Source organism: Brienomyrus brachyistius, chromosome 13 (assembly GCF_023856365.1).
Source record: "Brienomyrus brachyistius isolate T26 chromosome 13, BBRACH_0.4, whole genome shotgun sequence".
Lineage (NCBI taxonomy): Eukaryota > Metazoa > Chordata > Actinopteri > Osteoglossiformes > Mormyridae > Brienomyrus > Brienomyrus brachyistius.
In genome coordinates, this window is record NC_064545.1 from 23,267,716 (window position 1) to 23,281,371 (window position 13,656).

The 13,656-nt window shown below is 44.6% G+C and overlaps 3 protein-coding genes across 8 annotated transcripts in view; 1 reads left to right on the plus strand and 2 right to left on the minus strand.

Annotated features, from left to right (window-relative positions):
* The window catches only part of LOC125706910 (casein kinase I), a 43,832-nt gene extending 40,572 nt beyond the window's left edge, over window positions 1-3,260 (minus strand). For all 6 annotated transcript variants that reach the window (XM_048973778.1, XM_048973776.1, XM_048973777.1 and 3 more), the window contains exon 1: window positions 3,086-3,260. The gene's annotated coding sequence lies outside the window, so the exon portion shown is untranslated. The remainder of the gene's footprint in view (window positions 1-3,085) is intronic.
* A 1,775-nt stretch (window positions 3,261-5,035) lies between these two features.
* Window positions 5,036-7,117, minus strand: pclaf (PCNA clamp associated factor). The gene is made up of 4 exons (XM_048973695.1): window positions 6,959-7,117; window positions 5,982-6,065; window positions 5,720-5,894; window positions 5,036-5,206 (listed from the first exon to the last, which is right to left on the minus strand). The coding sequence occupies exons 1-4, from the start codon at window positions 7,002-7,004 to the stop codon at window positions 5,167-5,169; spliced, it is 345 nt and encodes a 114-aa protein (XP_048829652.1). The 5' UTR covers window positions 7,005-7,117; the 3' UTR covers window positions 5,036-5,166.
* A 4,364-nt stretch (window positions 7,118-11,481) lies between these two features.
* On the plus strand, window positions 11,482-13,601 carry LOC125705878 (peptidyl-prolyl cis-trans isomerase B-like). The gene is given in 6 exon segments (XM_048972207.1): window positions 11,482-11,743; window positions 12,409-12,501; window positions 12,503-12,523; window positions 12,628-12,721; window positions 12,924-13,108; window positions 13,199-13,601. Coding segments are annotated over 6 exon segments (651 nt in total). The 5' UTR covers window positions 11,482-11,608; the 3' UTR covers window positions 13,322-13,601.
* Window positions 13,602-13,656: the final 55 nt, after the last annotated feature.

Genomic DNA, 13,656 nt, shown 5'->3' on the forward strand with positions numbered 1-13,656 from the left:
CAGATATGCCCTTAAACAACCTGTCCTTTGAGTATTTCAGAGCAAACAAATATATTAAATTTAGCAGGCAAAGCTCCCCAAAGCAGGATTTTTAAAGAAGCGGTTTAGCTCAGCCTGGATGGATGATTACTGAAGCACACCAGTCAGCTAGAGTCTGGTTTTACTGCTGCAGTAAAGAAGGCAATCTCAAAATGAAACTATCAGAATGGTCGCCTCCCACACAGGACGCAGTGAATATCACACGACACACCGTATTACAGTACAGGATGGGGTGAGGGACTTGTTTAAGGAAAAAAAAAAACAACACTGTCAACTTGACAAACGGACCAGAGAAGCAGCCAGGTTTGAGATCCTGTTGCTGTACACAAAGACAAGCTGTTTTGAGTTATGATACATTTTTATGTCTTTTTATACTACTAGTAAACAACATTAGATGAAAGCATAAGCTGAAGACTGAACATAACTTACTGCACCATTTCAGCCAGACAACTGAACTTTTTGCCACTTAGATGTTTGTAGCTCAAACTGCTGACCATTAGATCCACTTATGGACCTGCATATTTAACGTGAGCCTTCTAAGCCAAGCCCCTTTAAGGGTACAACAGAAGGTTCCCACTTGAAACTGAGGGTTAGCCTTTGATCTATGTCCGTAGTGACCACGCTAGCTGCAATAGAGATCTTCTGGTGCTTCAATGAGTCCGGTTTCCTGGATCCCCCCCCGTAGCCGACTTCAGTTCCCTCAAAGGCCGTCTCTGTGCAGTGGCCCACGCGTGTCCAGGCGCATACACACACCTACGCCACTTGTTCATTGAAGCCCGGCTCTCCGAACCAGCACGCGATTTCAGCTAATGGCCAGGTCTTGGAGACTTCTCATTCCAGAAAGGCTGAAATTATATCACCCCCCCCTCCCCCCACCCTGCCACCAGATAGACAAGGCTGTCCCACTGTACAGCGGTCACTTCTGCCATGGGCACACGCACAGCTCCAATACACGGAATATTCTGGCAATCGCACGGAGTACAACAGGAGAGGAGGGCGCACATGCCAATCAGGATCATTTTCCTATAAGCTGCTAAACTTTACTCTCAGTGAAAGCAGGAAAAGTGAGGTTCCCAAGTCTGAGGGCAAGACATAGGCAGACTTCTCCGCCGCTGGAAGGTGCACGATTTAAACTGCAAGCCTACTCCTGGCCAGGTTGCAGACGGACAGACACGCAGCTCCGAACAATGCCTGTGAGCACGGCGCTCGCTTGACTGCCTCGCTCGCGGGGATGACAAACGTCAGTAGGGCGCAGGGACCGTGATCGCACAGGAAGCGGCGGCACGGGGGGAGGGACGTGCATCCCGGTTTCCCTGCCGCCTCTCCTGAGCTCTCTAGATGAGACAATCGCCAGCGTTGTTTGTACGCCGCGGTGCAGGAGTGGCAGGCCCCAGGAGGACTGAGGGAGGCTTGTGTTACGAGCGCCTCAGTGTAAGCCTGCGCTGTGCACATTTCCAGAGAACAGGCTCCCACTGCCAGGGTGACCGGAGAGTGCTAATTCCCAGGCCAGCTGGCACCCCCCCCCCCTCCAGACCAACATGACGTGCATGATGTGAAAAATAGCATTTAAAGCATGTTGGGCAGAATCCTATCAGGTAATATCTAGACACAACTAATACAATACATAAGTTTAAAATACTCCAGATCCTAACAATAGAGGAAAAGATTAAATAACTGCCTCTAAAGGGAACCAATATTCAGCAGTGACAAGAGATTCACTGAGAATAAAATTGCTATTGCAATGTGTAGGATTACAAATAACATACATAACATGTCAAAATGGAAAGCTGGCATGATCATGGCAGAGGAAAGTGTCACCAGCTAGATAACATACTGACATTTAGCATCATTTCTGATTTACATGTTATAGTCTAGAGGAGACCTCAATAACTTGCATGTATTTATAAAAATTATTAATTCATTCATTCAAAATTATGACTGCTGCTTATATTTCACACCAGGCGCATTTAGGCTGAAACTACACATAATAAAATGGTTCAAAATAAGAAAAATGTGTTTCCGTCAGACTGACGGCATCTGAAGTGACTACGTCATGGTAATACAAGGAACAGTGACGTCAGAATGTAGTCGCGATTCTGAATTCCTTCCGTTAAATGCTCTGCTTAAACCATGAGCGCTGGAACTAGGGAACGCGAGTCCCGACCTGCGCTTCACAATGTCTACCAGCTGATAAGGACACATTTATACAATTATGGGCGGAAAAAAATCTGATAAAGTTTTCGAGTGAAACAAAGACTATAAAACCAAGCGATAAAGGCAAAGACCCTCTTGCTCGGTCGGTACTGTCTGTCCAACTCAAAGTGAATCGTGGCGAAAAACAAAACAGTTCTACTCGTATAGACGCTGACATGGTTAACAATGGACTTGTGTAAGCCTAAAGTTACCCATATTCCTAAAGATGTCCCTAAACAGACACGGCACGGTTCACTTTGATTGCCTGACCCTACCGTTTGCTACCCAGATACTCACCGGGTATAATTCATTGCGAACTAATAATTATGGGTTGCTTGTTATATCGCTTCTGAATAGCACATCAATACGCAACTGTTTGGAAAAGTTGCTTTAAAGAAAATGGTATAAAAAATACAGGGGCAGCTGATAAACAAGGTGGATAACATCGAGCCCCCTCCCTTCCCTCTTGCAGGGAGCCCATCAGTCCATCCGGACACTTTATCCCGAGGACAAAAAGCGACACAAGCAAATGATCATCATGCACAGAAATTGACATAGACAACTGTCTATTTTAATAAAAACGAAATTATCCCGACTGTCAAAACGACCAGCTAAAACGATTATTAAATATTATTTTCTTGAATATGAATTCCGATTGTTTTCCAAAACCCTGCTACCATGTGAATGTTAAAAATCCACGGACAGCACCCATAGGGACAGCGACGTGATTATTCAGATTATCTAAATTTGATGCTACGCTGAGCGCTGGGAGCAGGATGGCAGCCAGTGCTACTGGATGGGAAGGAGGAAACGGGAAAGCATAAGAAAGAGCATTAATTAAAGCCTGTCTTACGTTGACTAGCGCGGTGTCTGCGGCGGATTCCCTCAGTTTCGGGTATATACACCTCAGGACCTCCCTTCGGTAGCCGCGACCAGGCAGCGGAGAAGACGGCGGCCTGGGAAATTTTGATATTAGGGACCGATGTGCCTTTTTCTCGTTGCCGTCCCTCTGTGCCGTGAAAGGTCCCCGCAGTCCCGGAAGTGCCGAACCCGCACCGCCCGCCCGAGACAGAGAGCGCTTCCGGGTAACACGCGGGCTGCCTGGCGCCCCCAAGTGGCCGGGTAATGCTAAACACCCGGTTCACAATCATTTACTTTGTGGGATATTTCGAATTAAAACAGCATTCAGAAATATTACTGCTATTGTCATATGTGTGTATATGAATGTTTATTTGCTTTAGCGTAAAACTTGCTTAATCTGTAAAGCCGAGCGAGATTAAGTCGATCAAACGAAGAGCTAAAATTTCATGCATAGTCCGGGGAACTATGTTGAGTATTTGGGAAGGACGTTTTATAAAACTGGATCGAATATTTGGGGACTGCCATCTGGCAGCGATACGCAATGCATTGGGAAAGAGATATATAATTCAAAATGTAATGCCATTCTTCTGTGGAAACTATACTCCAGGAGGAAAATAATTTGGATTCTCTGAGCAACATTTTGTCAGCAACCATTAGTAAGACTGCAAAACATTTATATCACCAGGACAAAGGCATACGACACATGAACAGTACCATGCAGATTGTTTAGAAAGTAATTATGCACTTTTAAGTAATTGAAATTGAACCACTAGAGCAGCCACTATAGCAACAAAATGTAAATGAGGTTGCCTCCATTCACATTCGATCATCCATCTTCTATCCATTTATCCTGGCCAGGGTTGTGGAGGGACATGGATCGTATCCCCACCAGCACAGGGCACATGATGGGGTGCAGCCTAGATGGGATGCCAGTCTGTTCCCGGATCCATGGACAATTTAGACACCTCTGGACCACAGGCAGAAGCTAGACTCCCTGGAGAAAACCAGTATGTCGGTGGTGGGATCTTAACCGGCCCAACCCTGCTGATGCTAGGCAACATACATTTGGATTTATTGAAAATGCATTATACAATTTATGTTCACCTTCAACCATCATCAAATCGGAAACACCTCTAAACAGTACCTAGTAAGGTCAGTAACTTTATTTTACACAGTTCCATTGTACACCGTATGTGGGTTAACCACACATAGAACTTCGACCAATGCACTCTTATATAACCATTCCTCACTAAAACTTTGTCATCCTATCAGAAAAGGTGTATCTGTAAACTCAAAGCACAAGACTCACCTTAAAGGCTTGCGTAGCAGTGAAATGTCATGCCAGACACCACAGGACAAAAGGTGTACCAGTGTACCACCCCCCCCCAGACAAATTCAGCGCCTATAACCATAGCTGCCTCACATCATGCAATAATCCATATATGCAAGTTTCCCAGCTCAGCTTTAGTGATACACACTGAGAAGCCTTATAAGAACCAATATGGCATGAGAACGGGCGTGGGGTGTACAGACACTGCCGGGCCACATCACGATATTTCGACTTTACCGTGGGTAGCCAAATTCCACTGATTTTCCACTTTCAGTTCATTATTCAATGAATTACATGAGATTTAACACCATTACAAAACGGGCTTTGTGTTAATGATTCTGCCCTTAAGATTTATCAGAACGGAACCCCACCGTAACCCGGGGAGAGTCCATTTGCATCACACTGATTGACACAGACTTTCTACAAGACTCTGATGCATACAGTCACGGTTCCATCCAAGCTGCAGGTGTGTGCATATGTTCAGTGATAACCTTAAAATGTCCAGCACCATTCATTCCTTATACTGGTTAAATAGTATTAGGAACCACAGGAAGCAAAGGCATTATGTTCTATAAGACAATCACCAGTCAAACATTTTGTAGACGGCGAGAATGAGATAACAAAGTACCTTTATTTAAAAAAAAACTTCTGTACAAAAAACAATTATATACAAAGATGTACACAACTAAAAATCTACCTTTCAAGTATTGATCACCATGGCTTTTGTTAATCATAAAAACACATCAGTCATCGTCTTCTTCATCATCCTGTAAAGGCCGGGATCTGAAAGGAGAAGAGAAAGTTTGCGTCTTCGTGTGACCAAGGGGTTTCAAAGTGCCATTTGGTTGGATGGATTAAGGGGCCCAAAGGAATAGATTCCTCTCCTAGACCCATTTGGACAGTCTACACACACTAAGCTTTGAAGGCTAATCAAAGCCAAACTTCAAAGCACGACCAGCTATACAGTAATAGACCAATTCAATTAAACCAGAGGACACAACTGTAATTAATATTCACTGCAGCTGCAGTGACAGGGCCACATTTACAGCTGTGATTGAACAACGACTAAGTTGTGCAGAGGATGTTGTTTAAGGCAAAAATCCGACGTTAAAAGATGTAACTGCCTGGTTGCATGGCAATCGATAACAGGTAAAATTCCAGTATAACAAGCTATGTACAGATGTTCTAAACAGCATGTTAAGTGTATAAACCTGGAATGGTAACTGCACGCAACATGTCAATATTACAACCAGGGCTAGACAACCCATGAATACCGAACAGCGGCAAGAGCCCCACCTTCTGGGCACTTTAGAGACACCACTGCCCCCAGCCTCTTCATCATCCAGCTCAGGAAGCTGATTCTCCTTCTCCGGCTTCCTGCCTGGCCCACCGAAGAAATCGCCAATTCCCTTCTGCCAGGTCGGAGTAGGACGAGGGCAGACCGGGTTGCCACCAGCATACTTATTCTTAGCTGAAGGAGTCGGACACAGCCATGCGTCACCACGAGTATCTATCACCGCGACCATGACTGAACTAGCAGACCACGAATAGGACTAACCTGGGGTTCCCGATTGGGAACTGCTCCCAGCGTTGGGGGAACTGGAGGCACCGAGGGACTTCCTCGGTGCAGAAGCAGCAACAGCTGAAAGTGGGGAAAAGCGTTAAATCCTAAATAAATATCACGAGATAGAGGAGGTGTCCTTGTCATATTTACGCCTAATATGCGCAGAGACCCCGATCTCATCCCTGGAGATGGGGAAGGGGTCTATCACTACGGACGGGCGTTAATTGCAGCTTAACTAGCGTGCTTGTAACAAAATGCGCGCATTTTCCCTGTCAAACACGTTAGATAATGGGTCCTCAGATTAAAATTTGTCTCCATTTACGTGATAATAAATGATTAGAAAGTTGAAATTGCGGGGAAAATGTGGCACATATGCTTGACGATCCATTAGGGACCGAACAGTATCTTGGATAAGCAAAGCACAGATTTTATAATCTTAAATAGTTACCACAGCTATTATTAAACAGATTATGAAGCGGCTACACGGCCCCATTATTTGAACCTGGCGCCAAAAGGCTGCGGATGCGGAGCAGGAAGTGGCGCCAGATCGGGGACATCAAACTGCACATTAAAACAGCAAGCAGTCGGGAAGCGCCGATTATTAAAGTTACAACTCGCCGTTTTAATGCATCTACATGCACGGCTTGCAGACCTCCATGCATATTCACAAAACATGCACCTGAAATTTGGCGGGAGGTGGTATTACCGCTGCCCCAGCGCTCCCGCCGGCGTGGTGAGAAAACAACCCAAAGACGGATTTATTCTTTGCAAGGCAAATTAGCCCTAAAACTCGGGTCAGTTTGACGGAGCCCTGTAACATATATGAACGGCGGTGAATAAAGCTCACGGGGTGTCTAAATAAAACGCATTAATGTATGTCGACCTTATGGTTCAGGTTAGTCGGATCGCCCGTCTTGCAGCTGGGCAGGCGGATTCGCACAAACAGCGCAGTTCTTGCATACATCCCCTACCTTTCCTGTAGGCTCCAGGCACGCTGTCCGCTTTCGTCCTCACCATGGTTTCTGTTTAAAACAACTTCGCTCCGGATTGGGATATATGTGACTCAACCCTCCTGGGTCTCTTAAAGCAAGTACTTTTGGGCTTTCCCGCTCGTGTTTAAATGTGAACCCACGTCAGCGACGCGTCGGCGTGACGTCACTGCTGAGGCCGGCCCCCGGCAGCTGGGGGATGGCAAACATCAAGTCAAGTAGATCATTAATGACATTTTTAACCATATACAGTACAGTTATAAAAGGAACATAAAGACTAACACATATTTACACGTATTTACAATGACGAACAACGTACATGTATTAAAATTAAATATAAGAAATCTGTTTTCAAAATGAGTTTTTTCTTTTGCAAGAAAATTGATCTTTTGTGAGAAAATTTATAGATATTCCATTATATTTCTATTTAACAATCTGCAGCAGTGGTTTGGCAGTTTGTATATCGTTATATAAAAACCTAAATGTCTTTGGTTGTACACGTTCGTTTGTACTTTACTTGGCGGGGCACAAATAATATCCATCCATCCATCCATTTTCCAAACCGCTTATCCTACTGGGTCGCGGGGGGTCCGGAGCCTATCCTGGAATCAATGGGCATGAGGCAGGGAACAACCCAGGATGGGGGGGCCAGCCCATCACAGGGCACACTCACACATCATTCACTCACGCATGCACACCTATGGGCAATTTAGCAACTCCAATTAGCCTCAGCATGTTTTGGCACTGTGGGGGGAAACCGGAGTACCCGGAGGAAACCCCACGACGACATGGGGAGAACATGCAAACTCCGCACACATGTGACCCAGGTGGAGACTCAAACCCAGGTCCCAGAGGTGTGAGGCAACAGTGCTGACCACTGCACCACCATGCCGCCGCACAAATAATATAATATTATATTATTACTTATGTATTAATTAGCCACAAACCAAGTCTTAGTTACATATTGACCTCATGTTAATTCATCATTAATTAATCGTGCCGCATGTTTTATCTCATGCAGTTACTACATTTACTGAACAAACTACTGAAGGAACAAGTCATGAACAATACAAGTGAATACTGATCTCATGTTTGTTCGTCGTTAATGAAGCATCTTTTATCTCAAGCAGCATCTATATTTGCTCATGATTTGTTCATAATTTGTACCTCAGTAGTCACTATTTACAAAGGTATTTACAAAATTCTTCTTCGTCATAACACAGTGTATGTTACATGCCTCCTAACAGTACATATCAAGGAAGTCAATTTAAGGTGGAGCATTTTAAATTTACCGAGAACCCACCACCCCAAATCACCAGAGAGTAAGCTTGAGGAAAATACCTTCCCAATGAGCGGACTTAAGGGGAAAGCCAGTCCTATATTCAAACTGGTAAATTTAGGCAGATGGTGGGACAGCACAGATAGGCACAGATTGTGGAACGGCCTGCTAGGCATTAGGCAGGCAGATGGGCAGGTAAGAATGCATAGGGAGTCAGTTAGTAGGAGGCGTGGTACAGGCAGGGGGCCCCCACGTATCCAGCCCATCGAGGGAGGTTCATCCCAGAAGGGGAGGGGAAAAATTACATGAGCATGTGAAGAAAGAGAGACAGCACTGAGTGTACAGGTCATTCAAACCAGTAACACTGGTTAACACCCAGCCTTTTTACCTTGAACCATAACCCTAGTTGGGGGTGAGGGACTTAATTCACATTATGTTTACTGCTGTAACAGATTTGTTCAAACTAGCACACAAATGAGGAACAGAGAAAGGTCAGCCAGAATCCCTAGAGGGCCTGGGGTACACTCAAGGGCCCGACTGTGATATGATCACTGTGCCTGCAATTGGATTTGAACCCATGACCTCCCAGAAATGGACACAGCCCAACAAACCTGCTGAGACACACACGGCCTGGCCTAGAGCTGACTCTCACCAAGTTAACCTAATCACTCTGTTTGTGTTTCGCAGAATCTTCCATTTAGCACCCATATTTATTACCACTCAGGCTTTAAAAAATGGTTACGTTTTAGTATCACGCAGTGTAGTGTTCATAAAATGGATGAGGAATTAAACGCCAGTCTGATTTTAGGTGGTACTTCGACTCTTCTTGATTGATAGCTAACAAGAGCAGTGTGAAGCGCTATGATTTATTGTTAGTTCCATCATAGCTCTGCAGACTCACGAGAAATGAAGACCACCGCATATCTTCTCTGATGTGTGAACCTGGAAGTGTCCATTTTCCTTGCAGTACGTCCGCGAACTTCATCAAACCATGCAACACGCATTTGCTCAATTTCATCTTGTAAGCACTCAACCAACAGTAGATGTCGCTGTAGAGCAACGACAGGGAGACGAACCTTGCTGTCTATCCCACCTGACCAAGCAGTGTCTAGTTCGTTGTTTTAATTGATATTTATGGTAAATGGAGGGGATGCCGGCATAAAAAAGCACTACTTTGATATTATATTATAACATGTACATGTAACAGTCAAAAGTTTGGAGGCACCTATCCATAGAACCGTTTATTTGTACTATTCTCTAAAATTTACGATCATTATAAAGACATCAAAACTATAAAATAACATATCCTTGCTGAAAAAAACAGCATAGTTGTTTACCAGCATAATGCATGTGGTTATTAGATTTATGTTCAACCCAAAAATGACCCCTGGTCCCACCCTGGCCACCCCACTGACAAATTTCTGGTTCCGCCACAGTCTTTCAGTTTCAAAGAATAAAACCAGTGTACAAAGCATTTGCTATTCTTCTTTAATCACATTTGCATTTATATAGATTTGAAAATGACGATATCTTAAAAAGGTATTTAAAACATTTTAATTATACATGAAGTTTAGATAGGTTTAGGAGGGTGTTTTAGACTGATAGCCCTTCATATGGTTCAGTACCCGTGAAGTAGCTCTCAGTTTCAAAGAGGTTGGTGACCCCTGATCTAGATAGTATGTGTATATTTACTCAAAATAAAAAACACAATTTAATGGTCGAACAGTAGTGTAGTGGTGTCTTAGTAGGTTAGCATACTGTCTTACCGTGTAATTGTGTTTATATACACCTCTCCTCTGACTGATAAGCATCTTTGACAATTTTTAGTGGGTGTACGGAAAATCCATTTTTGAGAGGTGGGTATGTACCAAGTCTTTTGATTTAAATTTTTTTTAATTTGCTTTGCCTGGAAGTGTTATCCCTGTAAGTGGTGGATGACATAAGCTGAATTTGATTGGGGGGGAGGGGTGCACTGCGTCTTGCTTACCTTACGTGTTGATGCACGTATCTGATGTACACATAACCTATTATTTTGTCCACCTCTAGCAATCTTATCCGCAAAGGGCCCTTTGCGGATGAGACTGCACACCTCTGATCTATAGGGTACCAACAATCCACTCATGCAGAGGTGTAGTTAGAGATGAATGGGTAGGGGAGTTGAATCTTCGTTGGGGGGGTGACAGCAAACTTTTCATGACAAAAGCCAATAAATACACGTTTATTTGTGGGGGCGAAAAAACATTTTTTTGGGGGGGGGGGGGGGGGGGGGGCTTTAACGATGGCCCTGTGCTTATGCAAAGGTGCAAAGTGCCAGAACAGAAAATATGCAATGCTGGTCTTACCAATTAATTGCAGTTTAGAATCAAGCAACTAGGAGGGGCACTGCCCCCACAAACTCCTCCTATGAAGATATTAAGTTTAATAATGTAACTAATGGTTGCAGTGTAAAACGTCCGCACTTAATGTTAGTTTAAAAGCTGTTAGCTATTAACTCCCTCCCATTGTGACACACAATCACGAGTTCCAGGAAGGAGATCCGAAACGTTAATGATTGTTTTAAGTGTTATGATCGATTTTAAATTGTGTTGTGACGTGTAATTAAAACAGCACAGTTTGCAATACATAAGCAACGCAAGAGATCATTTGCTGACTCAACACCAAGTAAAGGATAACAGTATATGTAGTAATACGCGTATCCGTGCCGGTTTATAATATACTTATTTGTTTCGGCAAAAAACTAAACATGAAGCGATAGCAATCAACGTAAGCCTGACACATTCCGAAACCCCATTGGATTCTATGTTATCCTATCAGATTTTGGAATGTGTCACCTAATTTACGGCCGCCATTGGTCTCCCGATACGCACGTCGCGTGGATGTGACGCGTAAGGACCAATCAGGGACCAGTGCGCGTATTACGTTAAATAACTTATTTCCTCTTTTCGCCTGGAATTAAATGTGAATGAAATAAAACAAAGTTAATCCAAATACACTAATGTTGCTCTTCCAAATATCTGCTTTTCAGCATGATAAAAGTGAGGAATTACCGAGTGAGAACGTTTTTACAGATTGGAGATTAAGGCAGTATTCACACAAGTATTGCCGTAAACGGGTCCCTACATCCAAACATGCTAGTTTGTTAGAGGAAATCACGCACGGCTTCAGCTGGGTCACGTGGCTCATGCGGTGGTTCGGTACTGCAGCTCGCTGCGGATCCAGCCTGTTATATCCACGCCTGCTATAGCGCCCCGTGGGCCGGCTGCTGTCTCCTCCCCGGATATTCACTGCTTTTTTCCGGGACTCTCGTAGTTAAAGCTACGTCTGCACGCCACGCCTGCACTTCATTCCGCTGAATGCTCCGCGGTACCGAAAGAAAAATGAAGTTCCTTGTCGCCGTCACGGTCATTGTGGGATCCCTAGTTTTGTTGCTTTCCGTCAGCGGCTCGCATGCTGATGAGAAGAAGAAAGGACCCAAAGTCACGGCCAAGGTAAGACTGCGGGGCCCAGTGTACAGATGTGCCGCTATATTAACCATGCCAAAAAAACACAAGGGATTTTATTTCTACGGAATAAGTGATGATTGGTTATCGTCTTTGCATTTTTGCATTATTACTCCCCACCATGGCCCCTATACATATGCATTATCTATCTTCCTACGTCGAATAAACGGAAAATTTCCGATGACTTAAAGTTAGTGTAGTTAGTGTCAATGCGCCCCTTGTTACCTGCCGTTTAACCATTTTGATCCGCCAGATGCGGCCCTAAGATGGTCTTTTCTTCACTGCAAAGGCCTTCGTCCGTACGAACTCCGCGTCCTTATCATAAATCTTTTCCATCTGTTATATAAAAATGATTCTTGGGAAGGGTTTGTAAGGGGATGGGTTTCCGATGGCCTCCGTCTTTCTCCCTGCATTTCTTTTTTTTTTTTTTGCAGGATGGCGTACAGTTCCCGACGGGTTAAAATGTAAATTATAAGGCCTTGATTGTTATTGGGGCCTTTTATTTCAATACACCGGCATCTCATTTGCAGTGATGAGAATGAACCCGGCCCAGTGCTGGATCTGGTGTGTGCGTTACTGGTCATTTAAGCGGCTATGGAAACTGGGATCTCTAACTCCGTAGTTTCTCATTCTTCTTTTTTTTGTCACTTTAGGTGTACTTTGATATGCGAATCGGGGATGAGGATGTAGGTCGGATTGTAATCGGAGTATTCGGCAAAACTGTCCCGAAGACTGTAGATAACTTTGGTCGCATTGGCCACCGGAGAGGTAAGACAATGTCCCCCGAAGAATGGCTGTCCCGCTGTTGAACCTGGCCGTCTGGATCATTGCATAACCAACTGATTCTCCCCCCCCCCCCCCGACTGAAATAGAAAGGATTCGGCTACAAAGACAGCAAATTCCACCGTGTCATAAAGGATTTCATGATTCAGGGAGGAGACTTCACCCGTGGAGATGGCACCGGAGGTTTGTTTAAATGCTCTGGCAGCTGGTTCAGATCACATCTGGTATTTTATTTGCTCCTTTGTGTCATTATACCGGCCTTTAAAGCAATATAGTCATATTTACAGCACCAAATACCATTTATTGTGGAAAAATGATCATTAGACATGTTTTCTGGACCTAGATTAAGCTGATCTTTAGGATTCCATCTGATCTGCCTCCAAAGGAAAGAGCATCTATGGGGACCGGTTCCCTGATGAGAACTTCAAGCTGAAGCACTATGGTCCAGGCTGGCTGAGCATGGCCAACGCAGGCAAGGACACCAACGGCTCCCAGTTCTTCATCACCACCGTCCAGACGCCCTGGCTGGACGGGAAGCACGTGGTCTTCGGCAAAGTCCTGGAGGGCATGGTGAGACTCTGCTCGCTGGGGGAGCAGCTGAATCTCAGACTGCTCAGCTCACACGGTCCCACATGACAAATCTGCATGTTCTGCCCACAGGATGTCGTGAGGAAAATCGAAGGCACGAAGACGGACGGCAGAGATAAGCCTCTAAAAGATGTCATCATCCACGACTGTGGCAAAATTGATGTAGAGAAGCCGTTCGCGATTGCTAAGGAGTAAATTAAGGGGTTTCTCTTAGGGGGTGGGATATATTGGGGTTGTACCAGGTCAGCTGTTTGGAGGATGCAGGTGTTTCCCAGTGGGCTGGTCCTGTGAGGTTCATCCTGAGGTTTGCTGACCAGCAGTGGTGCCTGTTGCTCTTTCATAGCATCACTGACCTTCCTGACCCTCAGCTAACACCTTGCCTCACTTAAGGAAAGACGTTCCAGATGGATGTTCAGCAGTCACCTGCCTGTTTTTTGTAAAGATGTACCTTCAATAAAAGGATTAAATTTTTAAAGATCTGTGCATGTCTGTCTTTGAACAAACTGGAAAATCTACGCTGCCTTTCGTGA

Coding starts and splice junctions, on each gene's coding strand:
- pclaf (XM_048973695.1), bottom strand. CDS start 7,004: ATGGTGAGGACGAAAGCGGACAGCGTGCCTGGAGCCTACAGGAAAG. Junction 5,895..5,981: donor TTCCCAATCGGGAACCCCAG/GTTAGTCCTATT, acceptor CGACTCCTTCAG/CTAAGAATAAGTATGCTGGT. Junction 5,207..5,719: donor GTCTCTAAAGTGCCCAGAAG/GTGGGGCTCTTG, acceptor TTCTCCTTTCAG/ATCCCGGCCTTTACAGGATG.